Here is a 16584-nt window from a genome sequence, read left to right as displayed (position 1 = left end):
TAATCTGGAAAAAGAGAAAATAGGGTTTCAACTAGAGGATGACCAGTTCTTTGATGGAGAAAGTGAATATCAGAGGAGACTGAGAGAATCTATGGTATTGGTGAAGAAGTTGCAGCAGTGGGAGGAGCCATACAGTCAAGCAGGTCGGGACCATTAGCACCTTACCATGTCCAATTGTCCAATCTATCACCAGATCATGTACGACACAATAAGCAGGAAAAAGGTATCTTTACAATTTAAATCCCTAGTAAGGCTACCAACAGATAAAAGGTTAATAGAAAAGAAAGGATATTTAGGGTGGAAGAGCAGCGAATGGTTCCTTTCCCAGAAATTGAGAGAGATCCAATTGCAACACAGACTGTCTCTTTTCTCTGAAAAGGGGTGTATTGATGGAATTGAATGGAAGAAACAACCATGTGTCTTTCGCCCCAGAGTCGATAGTTTACGATAATTTAGAAGTTAGATGCAGCTGAAGCACAAAAGGGTAGGTCAGAAATAGCTAAGTGGGCTAGACAACTACCAGAAGTAGCTGAGGCAGTTGTCGATGCAGTAGTGGTAGTAAGGGCAGCGTAGTTCCACCGGAAAGCTTGCACTTCCTCATTGAAGAGCTTGGATGGCATGTTAGTAGATGTAGAGTCAGTTCCAGTAAAGTTGGCTTCAGTCTTTCCCCTATTCTTTCCATGACTAGCCTGGATTTTGCTTCAATGTGTACACCATCCCCATGCAGTTTCCAACATTTGTCTTTAGTATGCTATGGTTTACCATAGTGTTGACACTTGACAATTTCTTTTGGTGTCTCTGTACTGTTTTCAGTTTGAGTGGAGGGCTGACCTGTTAGGAGCAAAGGAAGGAAGCATTACAACATGGCTGGATTAATTCCAAACTCCAGAATAAGGAATTTGTGCAAGCATGGAGAGAACAAACCCAACTGGCAGGTTACATGACTGGAATGCAAGCAGTTGAGAGATACTGAGTTACATTGGAACCCCATGGAGTTTTTGGAGCTGGTGGATCTAAGAAATCGGAATACAGAGTTACATGTATCTCTACTTCAATACAACATTACCTGTATTTATAATTAAAAATTTTAAATTAAAAAAAATAAAAAATAAAAAGAGAGGAGGATAAAGAAAACCTAGAAACTAAGAAATAACCCCCCCCCCCCCCCCCACCAAAAAAAAAAGGACAAGAGAAAAAAGGGAGGGTGGGGGTTGGAGAATCCACCAAAAGTAAGGGATTTAAGGAAGTTCAGAATAGAAACCAACTGATATGGAAGCAGAATATAAGTTAGAAGGAAAGATTTCAAGTTTCCAAAAATTCCTAGTTGGGAAAAAAAGAAGAAAAGATAGAACTTTTATACAGAGAACAAAATCAAAACTAGAAATATTGGGTGGGGAGAAGAAAATGGCCGCGGCGGGGGGGGGGGGGAACTAGTAAGAAACATAGAAGAGAAGGTATCGGATACCAATACTGTATGCCAAGCTCAATAGCCATAGAAGTCTGAATGATAAAACCTCTCTTTTTTTCACTCAATTTTTTCTAACACATGAATAAAGACCTGAATTTAATTTTACCGACAAAAAACATGCTAATCACACATACACAAGAGTCAATGAAGGAAATAACTCAAAACAGAACTATCTAGATATTAAGTGTTCTAATCTAACTCAAAACACTTAACCACTAAACCTGCGTATTAACTTTATCCCCACTTTATGGGGTAACACAGTAGACCCATTACAACAAAACCAATGAAAATAAAAGCCAAACCTAATAACTACTCGAAGCATAATTGCAGCCCATTGGACAGCCAACTGGTCCATAAGGGCCTCAGCACTTTCAAATAGCCATACATGTAGGATTAATGTCAAATGCAGAATCATCTTAGGTGTATAACATGTAAATCTCGAACTTTTTCCCCAAACATATGTCAACAATTAGGCTGGCCTCCAAAGACATGCTAGCTTTAATCATAACCAACAATAACTAGGTGTTGCCATTCTGTATCACAAAGTGTTGTCTTAAAATAGGATAGCACGAGGACAAAGCATCATTTTATTTTCCTTATTAGATATCTCTTAAGAAAAAATAGTAAAAATTTTTCATAGATGGAATTCCACGTACTGGATGTGAGTGGATAAAGGGAGTGCAGCATAACCAATCACTGCCTGCAAACATTAATAGCCAACTGTGTCAGTTTATACATTCATAGTACAGAAGTAGAGTACCTTTTACCACATAAACCATATTTTTCTACATAGACAAAAAGGCTCTCCATCTAATTGTCATCAAATTTGAAAAGGATAAATCTAAAGTGAAGAAAACAGACAAAAATATGAACATCCAAGTGCCCCTTCTTTCTTTGGGAAGGGTTAGGGCTTTGGCTAGAATTTTCAACACATGGGCTGGCCAAATAGCAGGGCCCAAGGTTGACCCAGGAAAAGTTAATATGGATGGCAAAAGGGCTGAGCGCAAACCAGCCAATGGGTAAAATACATGCAAATGTATAGTCCCAAACTTATATATTTAAAACAATTGTGTTATGCTAGTCGTCATTCGTCAGGATGTTCTGGAGATAAATCATGTATTATCATCTTGGATGGCAGTGCTTACAGGCATCCCTTATCCCTTGACAGCCAAGTTCTGTGATCAAATCTCAGGCCACAAGCCAAGCTGAACCTATGTTTTCAAATATACAGCCCAGCCAGCCCAAGTGCCACACACAGGGGCTAAAACAGATTTAAGTGGGTCTATTATGTATGCAACCCATAACAGGGTCAAGTAATAAAAAGGAAAGCACAGATTTTCAAGCAAGAGTTTTTTACATGTGGGTCCTCTTAGTAGAGCATAAACTAATGTTGGGTCCCCTTAGTGTAATAAATTACGTCTGGGTCCAAACGCAACTAGCACCGTCTACAACAATAAAGTTTATTCAAATTTTAAATCTGGAGGGACTAAAATACCCCTCAGGTTTTTAATACATATGATATGATTAAAATACCCCTAATACCCAATTGTTATCAACCATATAGTTGGGTGACCCATCTTCCATCACCCTGCAGGAACCATCACTGGAAGCTTCCCCAGAGAAGACATGTTTGATAACGAAACAGGTGCTGGGAGGGAGAGAAGCTGAGAAAGAAAGAGTGGAAAGAGTACTGCTCAAGTGATGTGGATTGAAGAACAGCACAAAGAGAGGAGGTCTCTTCTGGTGGCGGCACAGCAAAACCAGAAACCCATCTTTTAGGCTTTCAGGAATGATCCTAATCCAAATCCAGTTATGAATCGTCAAACAAATTAAGAAAGTCTTAGGTTTCGATTTAGCCCATTCAATTACTCACCCTATAAATGTTAACGTCAGCACCAAGATTTTCAAATCAAAGATAAAACATAGTGGTAGATAAGAGAGGAAACATTGGTGAGCTGCTCCTCGTCACAGCTGATCAGCATCTGTGTGTTTCTTCTCGCCAACGTTCTTGTCCCATGGGCGCCTGATTATTTATATTCTGTAGTTCAAATCCATATGACGTTTTCCTGGGAGCTACCTCTATCCTTGCACATTCTCATGCATGCAATTGGTTGTAACCATCTTTTCTAGCTACCCCACATTATCAATCCATCTTCATGGCTTTTTCTTTTTCTTTTCCAAATAATCCTGACCTAAGAATGAAGTGATCAGCAACTGAAAATATAATCTGCAATTTTAGGTGGTATCATTCAGTTGGTCGAATCGATTTTGGTGAGAATGTGAAATTTGATGATTGTATTGAGAGTAAATTCATGGTAGTAGAGGAGGAAGGGGAAAAGGTGGGGTGGCGATGGGATGGGGAGAAGGTGGGGCGGCAGTGGTGGTGGTGGTGGTGGTGGTTTTTTTTCTTTTTTCTTCTCTTCTTTTTTTTTCCCCTTTTCTTTTGTGGGGTGGTTTCTGGCAATGGTTCCAGCAGTGATTCTGTAAAGATGAAGAAGACGGGTGAAGGGGGAATCCCTTTGCCCATCTATATGGTTGACAACCATTGGGTATTGGGGGTATTTTAGTCAAATCATACGTATTAAACAACCTTAGGGGTATTTTGGTCCCTCCAAGTTTGAAATTTGAAAAAACTAAACGGTAGAAGATGGTGTTAGCTATTTTGGGACCCAAACATAATTTATTGCACTAAGGGGACCCAACATTATTTTATGCTCTACTAAGGGCCCCACGCGTAAAAAGCTCTTCAAACAAAAAAAAACATCAATATGGCATGCGAATCGTTTAAAAGAAATTAAACAGATAGAGGCAAAGGGAACACCCACAACACTAAAACTTACAGGCTTTGGAGCTTCAGATTTGGTTTGGAGATCTATGTGCAAGAAAGTAAACAGAAGATGATGTTGAGGTGTCAAAATAGCAGGAAGGGAAAGTTTAATCTCATCATGAAAACAGGCACCCCTGGCACCAACAGCAACTTGGGTGTGAGCCCATCTCTGAAGCGATATTCCGGCACCCCTTGGATACATTGCCTAGCAGGTGGAGCACAGACAGTGGAGTTAATGTGATTTAAAAATAAAAAATAAAAAATAAAAAATAAAAAAAAAACCATTAGCATATATTAGAACAAATTTTTACCTCTAGCGGTTGCCTACGAATATCAGCGTCATCCTTCCTCAGCTCCACCCGTATGAATAAATTCCTCTTCCGACTCAAACTGACTGTCAATGGGTATATATAAAGAAAATGTAGGAGTCGCGAGAATGGCTCACTTCTCGTCATAGTACGAAAGTCAAAAGCTTGAAACTGCCAATGCAATAATACATAAAATATTTGTCAGAGATATCGGGAAAAAAGGGTAAAATAACCAGCAACCAAAACAAATAACTCATATCTTACCTTATTCCCTTCCAGAATTTATGTTCAAAGGGCCCCTTTCCCTTTTTATTTTTCAATTGGGCAACAATAAATATATGTAAAACCCTCCATGCATGTCATGATTATTTTATGATATAACATAGATAGAAGTTAATTTTTTATACTTCTACGAATATCTTATTGGTATTTTTTATTATGGTAGGAATACCCAACCCTTTTTTTTCCTCGTCAAATCCCAACCATCTTAGTATTATTTGTAGGATGATGTTACAATATTTTAGTGAGTGAAAGGAAATAAAGAAGAAACAGAAGTTGAGTCAAAGGCGAGGGATCCATAATATGTACAGTAATACAGTATATATATATATATATATATATATTGTGAGGGAACCATGGGTATAAACTGTATAATGTGATATGTTTATTGAATTTATATATTGTTCTATGATTGAACACCATTCAAATGCTCAAAGTATTTTCCTAATAATTCTGGATGCTGTATGAAGTACAACATGAGATGTCTATAACAAATGGCATGCACATGGCTTAAAAATGTGATATGAGATCGGATATATGTCATGCAATGAACATGTACGAGAGTGAGTTCACATGTTATGATAGGAGAAAGTAATGAAGGGTTGTCAAATAAAAAGGCTAATGAAGAGATGGAAGTATGAATGAAAGAGAAGCAATTAGACCTCAACAGCATATGGTTACATTGCATTGCAATGGGGCTTTAGCCAATTTGGCAGCAGCATATCAAGGATTGATAAGAAGGGATGTGGGAGCACCTATACAGGCTTTCAAAAGAGAAGAAGAAGAAGAATTGCTGCAAGCAATGTGGATGAAAGAGATTCATAAATGCCTGGTTATGCTTGGAGAAAGGACTTTTGGATGTTACCGAAGGATCAGACTCAAAAGGTTGGCAATCAACAGGATCAATTGGAGAACTCAGGGGCCTCGGAAAGTACAGTCTCTCAAGAGAAAATTCAGCAGCTGGCAGCCTTCCTTTATGATAAGGAATTTGTGCATGTGTGGAGAGAACAAAATCAGTCACTGAACAATATGACAATTATACAGGTGGGACACACCACCTAATCCTGCAATTATAATTGGGTGTTTTCCCTGAATCAGAACCCCAGTTAGGACGGGTGCCCTCTTCTATGGAAGTCTCCTTCCTCCAATTGGGCTTTATCAAGACTGCCTCTCTCTCTCTCTCTCTCTCTTTCTACTACAAGACATCATTTATCCAAACATAAGGAGGGGGAGGGAAGTAGTATGCAGGTATCTATGGCTAATGATAACTTCACAAAAGTCCCTATGGCAACCGTTTGCTTTCTAGTAAGAGGTTATGTAATGGATGAGCACCTCAGAATCACTAGACCAAAGAGTCAAAGTCAACTCAACCCCAATAAGGCAGGTAAGCCATTCAAGAAGCTTGCTTAGGCTACCAAGGCACACAAGTTGGCCAAGGCACCTTGCCAACCACGCTCAGGGCTAGGATCACCTAGAACCAGAGCTCAAAACTCAACAAAATTTCAGATGCTATGTCCCAGGTTTGGGAATTCACGCAATTATGAGTCCCACTCAAAGTGAAATCCAAGATCATTTTCTTTTGGAAGGTATTTTCTCCTGCCAAGCCTTCTGTTATATAAATTCAGGGTCAGTCCCGAGTCTGCAGCTGAACTGACCGAACCAAGCCAAGACGACCGGATAAAACGAGGGTTCGACCTTGAGCGGAAAAATAGCTTGAGAGTTCAACCCATAATGGGAAAAGGCCCACCAAATCAACCTTGGAATCTCCAACAAGAGATCCACCATGAATAGAAACCGTGATCCACTAAGGGAACTGACAAGAGTCGTATCGACCATGGGAAGAGTGAACACAAATCGAGAAACAGGATATCAAGCTAAGATCAACTCAAAAATGGACTCTTATATGCCTTGATCGAGAGAACACCTGGAAGATCTAATGTTTGAGATTGAGTAAAGATAATCTATATAAACTATCAACCTACCTTAATGAAGGTAAATGATTTCACTCCAATACTAGCCGATTCATATTCTTCACTCAGATCAACTCAAAAGTGGACTCTTACATGCCTTGATTGAGAGAACACCTGGAAGATCTAATGTTTGAGATTGAGTAAAGATAATCTATATAAACTATCAACCTACCTTAATGAAGGTAACTGATTTCACTCCAATACTAGTCGATTCATATTCTTCACTCTGTAACTTCTCAGTTCAAAGCCTATAATCCCCATCAGCTGAGGAAGGGATTTGCTTCTACTTGTTGACTTGATCGTCAAAGGCAGCTTCATGGTTCCTTGAGGCCAGGCCACACTCTATTGTTTTTGTGGACAGGTCTAAGCCAGGTTTGCAAAGACTCACTCATGGTTCACCAGGAGTGCCAATTTTGGACGTAACATTTTTTGGCACAGTCTGTGGGCAAGAAACATCAAAGAAAGCCGTTCAAGCTCAAGAACACACAGCGTTCATGATGAATCATGAAAGTAATTATGACAAAGTAATGCCATTCAAGCTCAAGAACACGGGGACTACATACCAGAGAGCAGCGAATAAAATCCTCAAAGGAAGATTGGCCACAATATGGAGTCTACATGGATGACATGCTCATGAAAAGGGCTGCCTGACAAGATCACCTGGCTGACCATGCCAAGGTCTTTGATGTTCTCCAGAAATACCGTATGATGCTTAATCTAGAAAGATACACGTCTGAAGTCTCGTCAAGGAAATTCTTGGGGTTGTCTCTCAACAGGACACTGAAGCAAATCCAGAAAATCAAGGCACTCATAAACATCCAACCCGGAGACTATTTGAGATATACAATGTCACATTGGGCAAGCAGCAACTTTGAATAGATTCATTTGCTCGCTCAAGCGATAGATGCTTACCCTTCTTTAAAACACACAAAAATGTCAATGCAATAAAGGAGTTCTTTTGGACAGAGGAGTGTCAAAAGACTCTTGAAGATCTGAAGAACAAACTTGGGTAACCACCTCTCCTTGGCTAACCAATACCTGCAGAAAATTTGTAAATATACATGGCTACATCTCCCTCAGCAATCATTACGGTTATGGTGAAGGAAGGAGGCTCGATTTAGTAGCCTATTTATTATATGAGTTGTGCTACTAGACATCAAGACCCAGTACCCCCAAAGTGCGAAAACAGGCTCTAGCATTGATGATCACGGCCAGGAAATTGAGACTACATTTTCAATCTGATGTCATATTGTCCTGGCCAAATTCTCTTTGATGAAGATTATGCACCGCCCCAACCTAGAAGGAAGGATGCTGACATACGCGATTAAGTTAAGCGAATACCAAGTAGAGTTTTGACCTCAAGTAGCGACTAAAGGACAACCCCTAGCTAAATTCGTGGTTGAATCCACCTTGCCATCAGAAGAGGCAGTTAGAAGAAGAAAAGTGGATCCTATATGTGGACAAATCCAGTAATCCATCTGTGAGCAGAGTGGGGTTGATGCTCACCATCTATGCCCTCCACTTTGAGTTCAACACTTCCAATAATGAAGCTGAATATGAAGCACTGCCGTCAGGACTAGGGTTAGCAGAGTCATTGTGTGCATGAGTGCTGAAAGCACGAAGTGACATGCAACTGGACATAAACCAAGTCTTGGGGACATACAAGGCCAAAGAGGAATGCATGCCAAAATATCGAGCAAAGATCAATCAGTATCAGCCATATTTCGACTAGCTGAATGTGGTCTTGATTCCACCAAAAGAGAATAAGACAACAAATGTGCTCTTGCAATTTGCATCAGCGGGGTATTCCAAATTAGAACCGACGGTCTATGTGGAAGAACTGACCAACCAAAGCACCAAGGAGCTAAAAGAGATGGAGGTCAACAAAAACACAATGCTGGATGGACCAATAATTGCCTACCTCAAAGACGATTAACTCCAAGAAGATGACGATTAACTCAAAAAACATAAGACCGAGGCTTGGAATGTGAAGAGAAACGAGCAAGGACGGAATCCTCTACAAGAGATCGGTGACAGGCCCACTCCTTCGTTGCCTGTGCCCAGCCAACGCACAATCTACAATGCAAGAAGTTCATGAGGGGATCTACGGAGGTCACAAGGGTAGCCAGGTGCTACCCTAAAAATCCTTCGATAAGGATCTATAGGCCGAGGATGAAACACGATGCGATCTAGTATGTCAACGTATGCAGGAATTGTCAATTACATGCCAGCACACCATAAAGACCAGCTGACCCCCTTACATCTGTGTTGTGCCTGATCCCATTCGCGATGTGGGGCACAAATATACTTGGAAAATTTACCACTTATCACGAGGACAAAAATTCTTGGTAGTGAGGATTGATTATATTACCAAATGGGTCAAAGCAGAACCTTTAACGACAGTAACCAAAGAACTAATGGTATGAATATTAGTTTGGGCTACCCAAGGTCTTGGTAAGTGACAATGGGAAACAGTTTGACAACCCCGCATTTAAGGAATTCTGCAAAACATAACACATTGAGCACCAAACCAATTCAATGGTGTACCCACAAAACAAAGCACAAGTGAAAGGTCATTAATCCTAGACGAGATCAAAAAGCAGCTTGAGGATAGTAAAGCATTGTGAGTAGAGGATTTACCAATGTCCTTTGGTCGTATAGGACCCTGTGCGAACACCCACCGAAGACTCCATTCAAATTGACTTATGAATCAAAGGCACTCATACACATAGAAGTCCTAGCTGGATCACTGTGGATCGAGGATTTCAATTAGAAGTCCTATAAGGAAGGACTACGAACCAACTTGGTATTCTTGGACCAGCTATAAGAAGCCACGATATACAGAGATATCGAATACTCAAGGAGAATTCTACCTACTTCAATTTGCACATAAGATTGGGACCCTTCCTGCCTAATGACTAGGTGCTACGAGGCGTACAAGCATCAGACTCAAGGAACATAGCAAAGTTATCACCTAACTAGGAAGGACCCTATGCGGTAAGGAGTAGGGACTACAAATTGAAGGATCCAACAGCAAGGAAAAGGCTCCCAAGGACTTGGAACTCAACAAATTTGAAAAAATTCTACCAGTAAATAGACAAATAGCCCCAAAGGCATTTTTGTTGAATAAAGAATTCATTAAGTCCAGCTAACCAAGCTTATGTGTGCTTGACCTCCCTTGTCAGATTTTGTCATTCTTACGGACTTTGTGCCTCTTATGAGGACCCTTAAGTGCCTCACCTACTTGTCAGGTTTGTGCCATTCTTACGGAGTTTGCACCTCTTATGAGGACCCGCATGTGTCCGACGTCCTTGTTGGGTTTGCGCTGTTCTTACAAATTATGCGGCCTCAGATCACCCTGTGATGTAACCCCAGATTAGAGGCCATCCTCTTTTAAAGAACCAATAGTAATAAGGGCTTAGCCTTAGCCCAGCTGTCCTAGCTCAATTCTCAGTCAACTCTTAATGGAAAGCAGTTGTCTGCAGCAAGGGGTTTATTCACATAGTCATTGTCTCATACGTACAATGGTTTCTCACAAATCTGAGCTCACCAATGTGTTAGAAGATCTAAAATAGGCTAAATACAAGTTTCAGCCCAACCTGGCCTCTAAAACCCCCAAGATGGATCTTCGAGTTCACCTACTTTTTTTTACCTAGTATTGGCCGTGATTTTCTGACTGACCGAGATCACCTTCAAGACCGAGATTTTGAACCACGCATCTATCTATATATCTACACACACACACACACCAAAACAAAAACACTAAGGGCCAATAAAGCATTTTAACTTTGCAATATCAACCAACACACAGCTTAATATAATAGATGAAGTCGAATTCAGGTGAAAAAAATCATAAAATATAGGCTCACAAAAAACAATTGACAAAAATATCAGAACCACCGGCATGGTCAGTATAGCTAACCATGGGGTAGGTATTAGTGAATAAAAATTATCATATCATCCAACTAACAGCTGTTATGCTTTCTTGATTGATGAATGCATTGATCTTGTCAACATACATGCACTCATCACCTGACACCCACCTACCCCACCCGACCCCCAAAGATGTAACAATTAGCATGCATATGAGTAAGTGACTTCATTCTGAAGGAGTTCTTTCTTATGTCTGATACAGAAAACCAGACAGGTTTGGAAAGAGGGAAGCCAATAGCTACTAAAGGAAGAAAAAAATCACTCTTACTGCCAGTCAAATAAATGCATGTTGACGGTACATATTCGCAATGCATTGTTACTCACAATGCTGATACATCATGATAACAGAGAAACTATCAGGACCACCAGCATGATCAGTATAGCTAACCATGTGTAGGTATTAACGAATAAAAATTATCATGCATTTTTTAAACCTTTGGTGATTTCCATAAGGTATAGAAAGATCAATAGCCACTACAAATCCTAGATGTGTCTCTACATTACCCCAAACCCCCCTTCAACATCCGCAGAAAGAAGTACGAAGAAAACACACTGCTCCAACCTTCTTTGCCAGCATTTTTTTTGAACAGATGGGAGTACCATGGCGATCCAGGCAAAAAAGGGTCCGTAGAGCATGGTAGATATCCAATTACTTGTGTAATTCATTTGACTCACAATCCAGAACAATTTCAACAGGTACATGAGAAGCTGAGTACTTACAATCAAGGTTTAAAGCATCGGTATCGAGTATCGTATCGGTCAGGGATTTTAAGAGACGTATCGTCCTGTATCATGTATTGTATCGCTCTGGCTAATGCATTTTAGTGTAATTCAATGGAGAGACATATCGAGATGTATCGTATCGGTTGGGTCAAATATGGATACATATCGACTAGTATCGTATGTTATCGTGGGATACTTTAAACCTTGCTTACAATGGCTAAAAGATAAACCAAATATAAATTAAAGCCATGAACCACCCAGAATTCTATTAGCAGCATCATAGAAATAAGATAATCAAACATACGCAAGAATTCAGTGCGCCTATACTTACGACATCAGCAGTGAAGTTTGAATTATTCCCTGGAACAGTTGAACCATTTCTGCCCGCTTGTTGTCTGTCAGGGAAGTTCCCCTTACAGTTGCCACTATGAGAACCATCCGAACCATTGCTAGGGCATTTTGTCAACATTGGATCAGCAAATTGATCCCTAACATCAATGACTTCATTGGTCATACTGCCACTATCAGAGAAACTGTCCAGGTCTATCTGGGAAACCTGAAGCTTTTCAATTTCGAGTCTCAAAGTTCCTTTCACAGGTTTATGGATCTTCCGCTTAGGATCCTAAAACAAGGGATGAAAATGTATGCATTATGAGATGCTGGGTACAATTAATTAAGAATCAACTAAAAAGAAATATGATATCAGTACATCAAGCAATAGAAATTAGCTTAAGCACAATGACACTGGAAGTCAAGAAGTAAATAATATGCAGAAAGTAGAGATAAATTAAGCAGGAGCAGTTCAAATTGTAATTACATGGAGGCTTCCCCACAAGCAGAGTTCGACAGGGGCAATTACTTGGACAAGGCAATTATCTGTTCATTTAATTTTGGATTAACAAGTCAAACTAAAAGACGCCAAAGATACAATAGCTGTCACGGTGCCAAGGTGAACCATGGTGGTTAACGGCTAAAAATCCATGGCAACACAAACAGAGCAAGAAGACCTGATATTGGTGACCTAGACAGAACCAGTAAACAAGGTAAGAGAGACGGGCTTGGACGTACACATTGCCTTGACAACTAAGTTAGGACACTCGTGAAAATGATAAATTAAAGGATTCATCCAAGAAGACATCACTAAAAAAATTTAAAAAGATAGCAGCCAACCAAACACGCTAACTTTCCTCCTTTACCTGGGTTCAAACTGCCTGCACAAAAGACAAACACCAGTCCTGTCAATGCATTGACCCTAATTATAAACCTTTGTTTTGAATTTTCACATTTTTAACAAATACTTGCTGTTTTGGAATAGGGAAAAGCTAGCAAAACACCAGTTCTTTGGAAAATTTGCATGTCCACACTCCTCCCAAGACCCAGATTACTGTAGCACCACCTCCTATAAAATGTCTAACATGATCTCCACAAACCAAGGGGGTAAAAAAATAATTGCATATCAACTAATAGCCCTCCAACAAGGCAAAAGACCGTACATGTACAGAGCAGCAGAATGTCTCCCTTTGGAACATTTTGGTTCAGCATGGAGAATTGACAATGTAATATGACATTTTAAGTTAATTCATTTCCAATTTAAATTTGATAAGTTTAGTCACAACAAAACATCAACTTTATAATAAATATATACATAACATGCTCTAAAGAAGAAAAAAAATTAAATGGTACCACTCAAGTGTCGAAACCCTTTTTCTTTCATTTTAGGGTTCACTAATTAACTCGATGTGTATGTTTCAGATTCCAACCACCCAAATACCACAATCCAGATAACACAACCTGATTCAATCAGAACAACAACCTATGACAGACTCATGCCACCAGGCACCATTGTGACTTGACTTTTATTTCTGCATTTCTAATCTACTTTCTGTTTCCTCTCTTGCGTCTGCTCTTTTAACCTCTTGCAATCCCATAAAAAAATAGTAGCATAGAACCCTTTTTTACGCAAGTTTTCTAATAAATGAAAAATCACAAAAACTTCTTCTGTAAAGTAAACAAAAAAACTGTTGAATGCTGTCTAAATCAACCTAAATGAGCATATTGCGAAAATGATGAGGGAAATTATTTTCAAAACTAAAACCTCATTAGGAAAAGAGGGAACAAGAAAGATACAAATACCAGTTTAGAAACTAAAATTCAAATCAAATAGAGTAACAGATTAGTTGCAAATAATAAGCTATCAAGAGTGTTGGACATGGGTGTGCAGAAAATTGGCAAGGACATCATCGCATTTGATCAAGGATTCCATGTTTACCAAGGAGACATCTTAGAGATAATTATCCACTGTGTCTCTGTGGATTGTTGATGAGTTCCGTGGCTATCGTATTGCTAGAGCACACCCTGAGGACCCACAGTTGTAACCTGAGGTCAAGGCATCGAAACAGGCTCTGAACAAAATTGCTGGGGCAGACTGCATAGAAAACTCCCCCCCCCCCCCAAAGAAAAAAAAGGGACTCTGCTTGTGCGGAAGCCTCTCAACAAAATTGCTGGGGTAAGGCTGCATGGGCAGGGTGACTCTTTTTTTCCCCCCTACGAGATGTCTTGTAATCAGCCCATTCCCTCCTTCCCCATGATTTACTTAATAGGCTTTAGATACCTCTTGTGACCATTCCCCTCCCCCATGGTTTGCCCTGTTCCCTCTTTTAATGCTTATTAGTAGAAACATAAAGCTAATGAAGAATGAACAGTTGAAACTGGAATTTATCTCCCTCTCAAGCTTGAGTTCCTCTCACACTTGATTACGCTTCTTTCTACTTTTTCTTCTTCTTGCCACCATTATTTGTTCTATCTTCTTCTTGTTTTCTCCTAAACCCTGCTTTCCTATTTCTTCTAATGCAGCTCTCTTTGTTTTCTTTTCTGTCCAGAATTTCTGTATCCCCACCCCCTCGTACTTCTCCTTTGTCCTTGTAAACTCCAATAATTTTGCATTGTTCAATGAAGTTAACGAACTGAACTACAATGTCAAGGCTATTTCACTAAGAGCATCCCCAAAATCTGAACAGTATTCATTTTTCTAACCTCTCAAGTGTCACCTTGTTTCAAATCCCCATAGCATCCAAATGAACATTACTAAGTTGAATGTCATTGCTAAGTTGAATGTATATAGCCTATGATTTTTGTCATTCACCACCCAATGTTATTGCTGTTCGCTTCATGTATGTGTATCATGTACATAGACACAGTAAATGAAATTAAAATAATCAAAAAACCTATAACTAAATTAGACCCAGCTCATCATGATCTATGTACAAAAACAGATTCAGAGTCAGTCCAGGACCATGCCGCATAATTATCGCATCATGCGAACCCAATCTGAAACCCAAATCCCATCTGGACAGCAGGTTAAGTTGCTTCAACAAAATGAAGATACCTTGAAGGATGTCCTTGCTAACCAAGAATTGCTTAGTGCTTCCCATGCAGAGCTGGCCACCAGTTCGAAAAACTGGGTAGCAGAAGCTGCTAGCCTTCTGGCCATTAACCAAATATAACCAAGAACTACAAGACTTGCACCTGTGCAGTCATCTAACCTAAACTCAAATGGACAGCAAGGTCAAAACAATAATTACACCAGACATAGGGCAGAAACTCCTAATATAGAAATCAAGCCATTCAGAAGCAAAAAAACACTTTTTTTTTTTTTTTTTGAGTAGATGAATTACCTCAAAAATTTTTTATTTAATAAGATTCATATTAAAGAGAAAATTTACAAAGAAGGCAATCCTCCTAGAACACTTTTAGAAAGAGGGATAACGATAATCCAGACAAGAAGGCCATTCCCTCCCAATCAATATCCCAAATAGAAAAGTAAAACCAATTACAGTCTGTAATAATCATGCACTGCCACATCCCTTTGAATCAGATCAACTATGAAGAGAATAGGATCCCATCACACTTGTTGCTGCCTTAGCTGAATCCTGGTCTTGTAATCTGCTGGCTGGTTTTGTTCCCTCCACACATGCCTAAACTCCAAAATGCTCCCTTTTATAGCTTGGTACTTCCAAGGCCCTTGGATTGCCCCATTCAGAATTCCCACTGCCACTTCAGAGGTTATGATAGCACAGATGTTTCCAAGGCAATGAGAATGGTAGAAGTAGAGATAGAGGTCAAGGACCATGACGCCCATGACAAAACTTTACTTGTTGAGATGAGGATGATTTTGACCAGTTGGAGGTTCGGATGTTAGGAAAATGGTTAGGGTAAAAAGCTCCCTCATATGATGGCCAAACAGATGCTATGATGAAGCAGATAAACAGGTACCTGCTTATACACGTCATGAGCTATGCTCTGGGCTTTTGCTAAAATGAAGCTCAGTGGAGCTACCCAAAACTTTTGGACTGGGTTATCAAGAGATAAGTCTAGGTAACCTGTTCCAACTTGGGTTGAGATCAAGGATCAAAATCTTGGTTTCAAGGCAGGTTTCAACCTGCCTCATAACCAAGATGGGATTGAAATTTCAATCATCTCAATCAAGACCTGGAAATTTCCCAGGCAATCTCGACCCTTGGTTTGGCCCTGTTTTCATGGTGCTTTATCTGATTTTTTGCGTACAACCTATTTAAAGCATAAAAAACACAATTGCATAAGTATTTTGCTATAAAAAACCAATGAAGAGTTATCATTCAAGTGGTAGTATACTTGAGAGGTTCCGATAAATACAAAGAATTGTAAAATTGAACAAATTACACAAGTACTTTAAATGTTTTACATGAAATTACAAATACAATGTGGACCAATGTGAAAGAGCTGAAACATTCATGGACTGTCGGGTTGTAAAAATTGAGTATAGAAATTTCTACTAGCCGATGTTTGTTCAATGCACAGTCCACCTGCTGGAAAAAGCAAGTGCCACTTTCTCCTTCATAATGGTCCATGACAAATACAAAGACTTGTAGAATTAAACAAATTGTATTACAAAATTTAAATGGTTCATACAAAAATTACAAATACAATAACCAAAAAGAAATTCCCACTTAACATCATCACTCAATTCCAAGTTGAGTTCCTGTATTGGATCCATAATGCTGGTAAGATCTGATCCACTGCTCTAAATACAGGATAAAA

General features: G+C 39.5%; 1 protein-coding gene across 11 annotated transcripts in view; it reads right to left on the bottom strand.

Annotated features, from left to right (window-relative positions):
- The window catches only part of SPK1 (guanyl-nucleotide exchange factor), a 133746-nt gene that overhangs the window by 71358 nt on the left and 45804 nt on the right, over window positions 1–16584 (bottom strand). For all 11 annotated transcript variants that reach the window (XM_089136410.1, XM_089136407.1, XM_089136406.1 and 8 more), the window contains 4 exons: window positions 11840–12130; window positions 4607–4774; window positions 4309–4500; window positions 2125–2168 (listed from right to left, as the gene is read on the bottom strand). In XM_089136410.1, the coding sequence (XP_088992536.1) occupies window positions 2125–2168; window positions 4309–4500; window positions 4607–4774; window positions 11840–12130 (695 nt within the window). The remainder of the gene's footprint in view (window positions 1–2124; window positions 2169–4308; window positions 4501–4606; window positions 4775–11839; window positions 12131–16584) is intronic.

Source organism: Hakea prostrata, chromosome 10 (assembly GCF_041222555.1).
Source record: "Hakea prostrata isolate BN-2017 chromosome 10, UWA_Hpros_2, whole genome shotgun sequence".
NCBI lineage: Eukaryota > Viridiplantae > Streptophyta > Magnoliopsida > Proteales > Proteaceae > Hakea > Hakea prostrata.
Note: the sequence above shows the minus strand (reverse complement) of the source record. Positions and strands in the feature narration are given on the sequence as shown.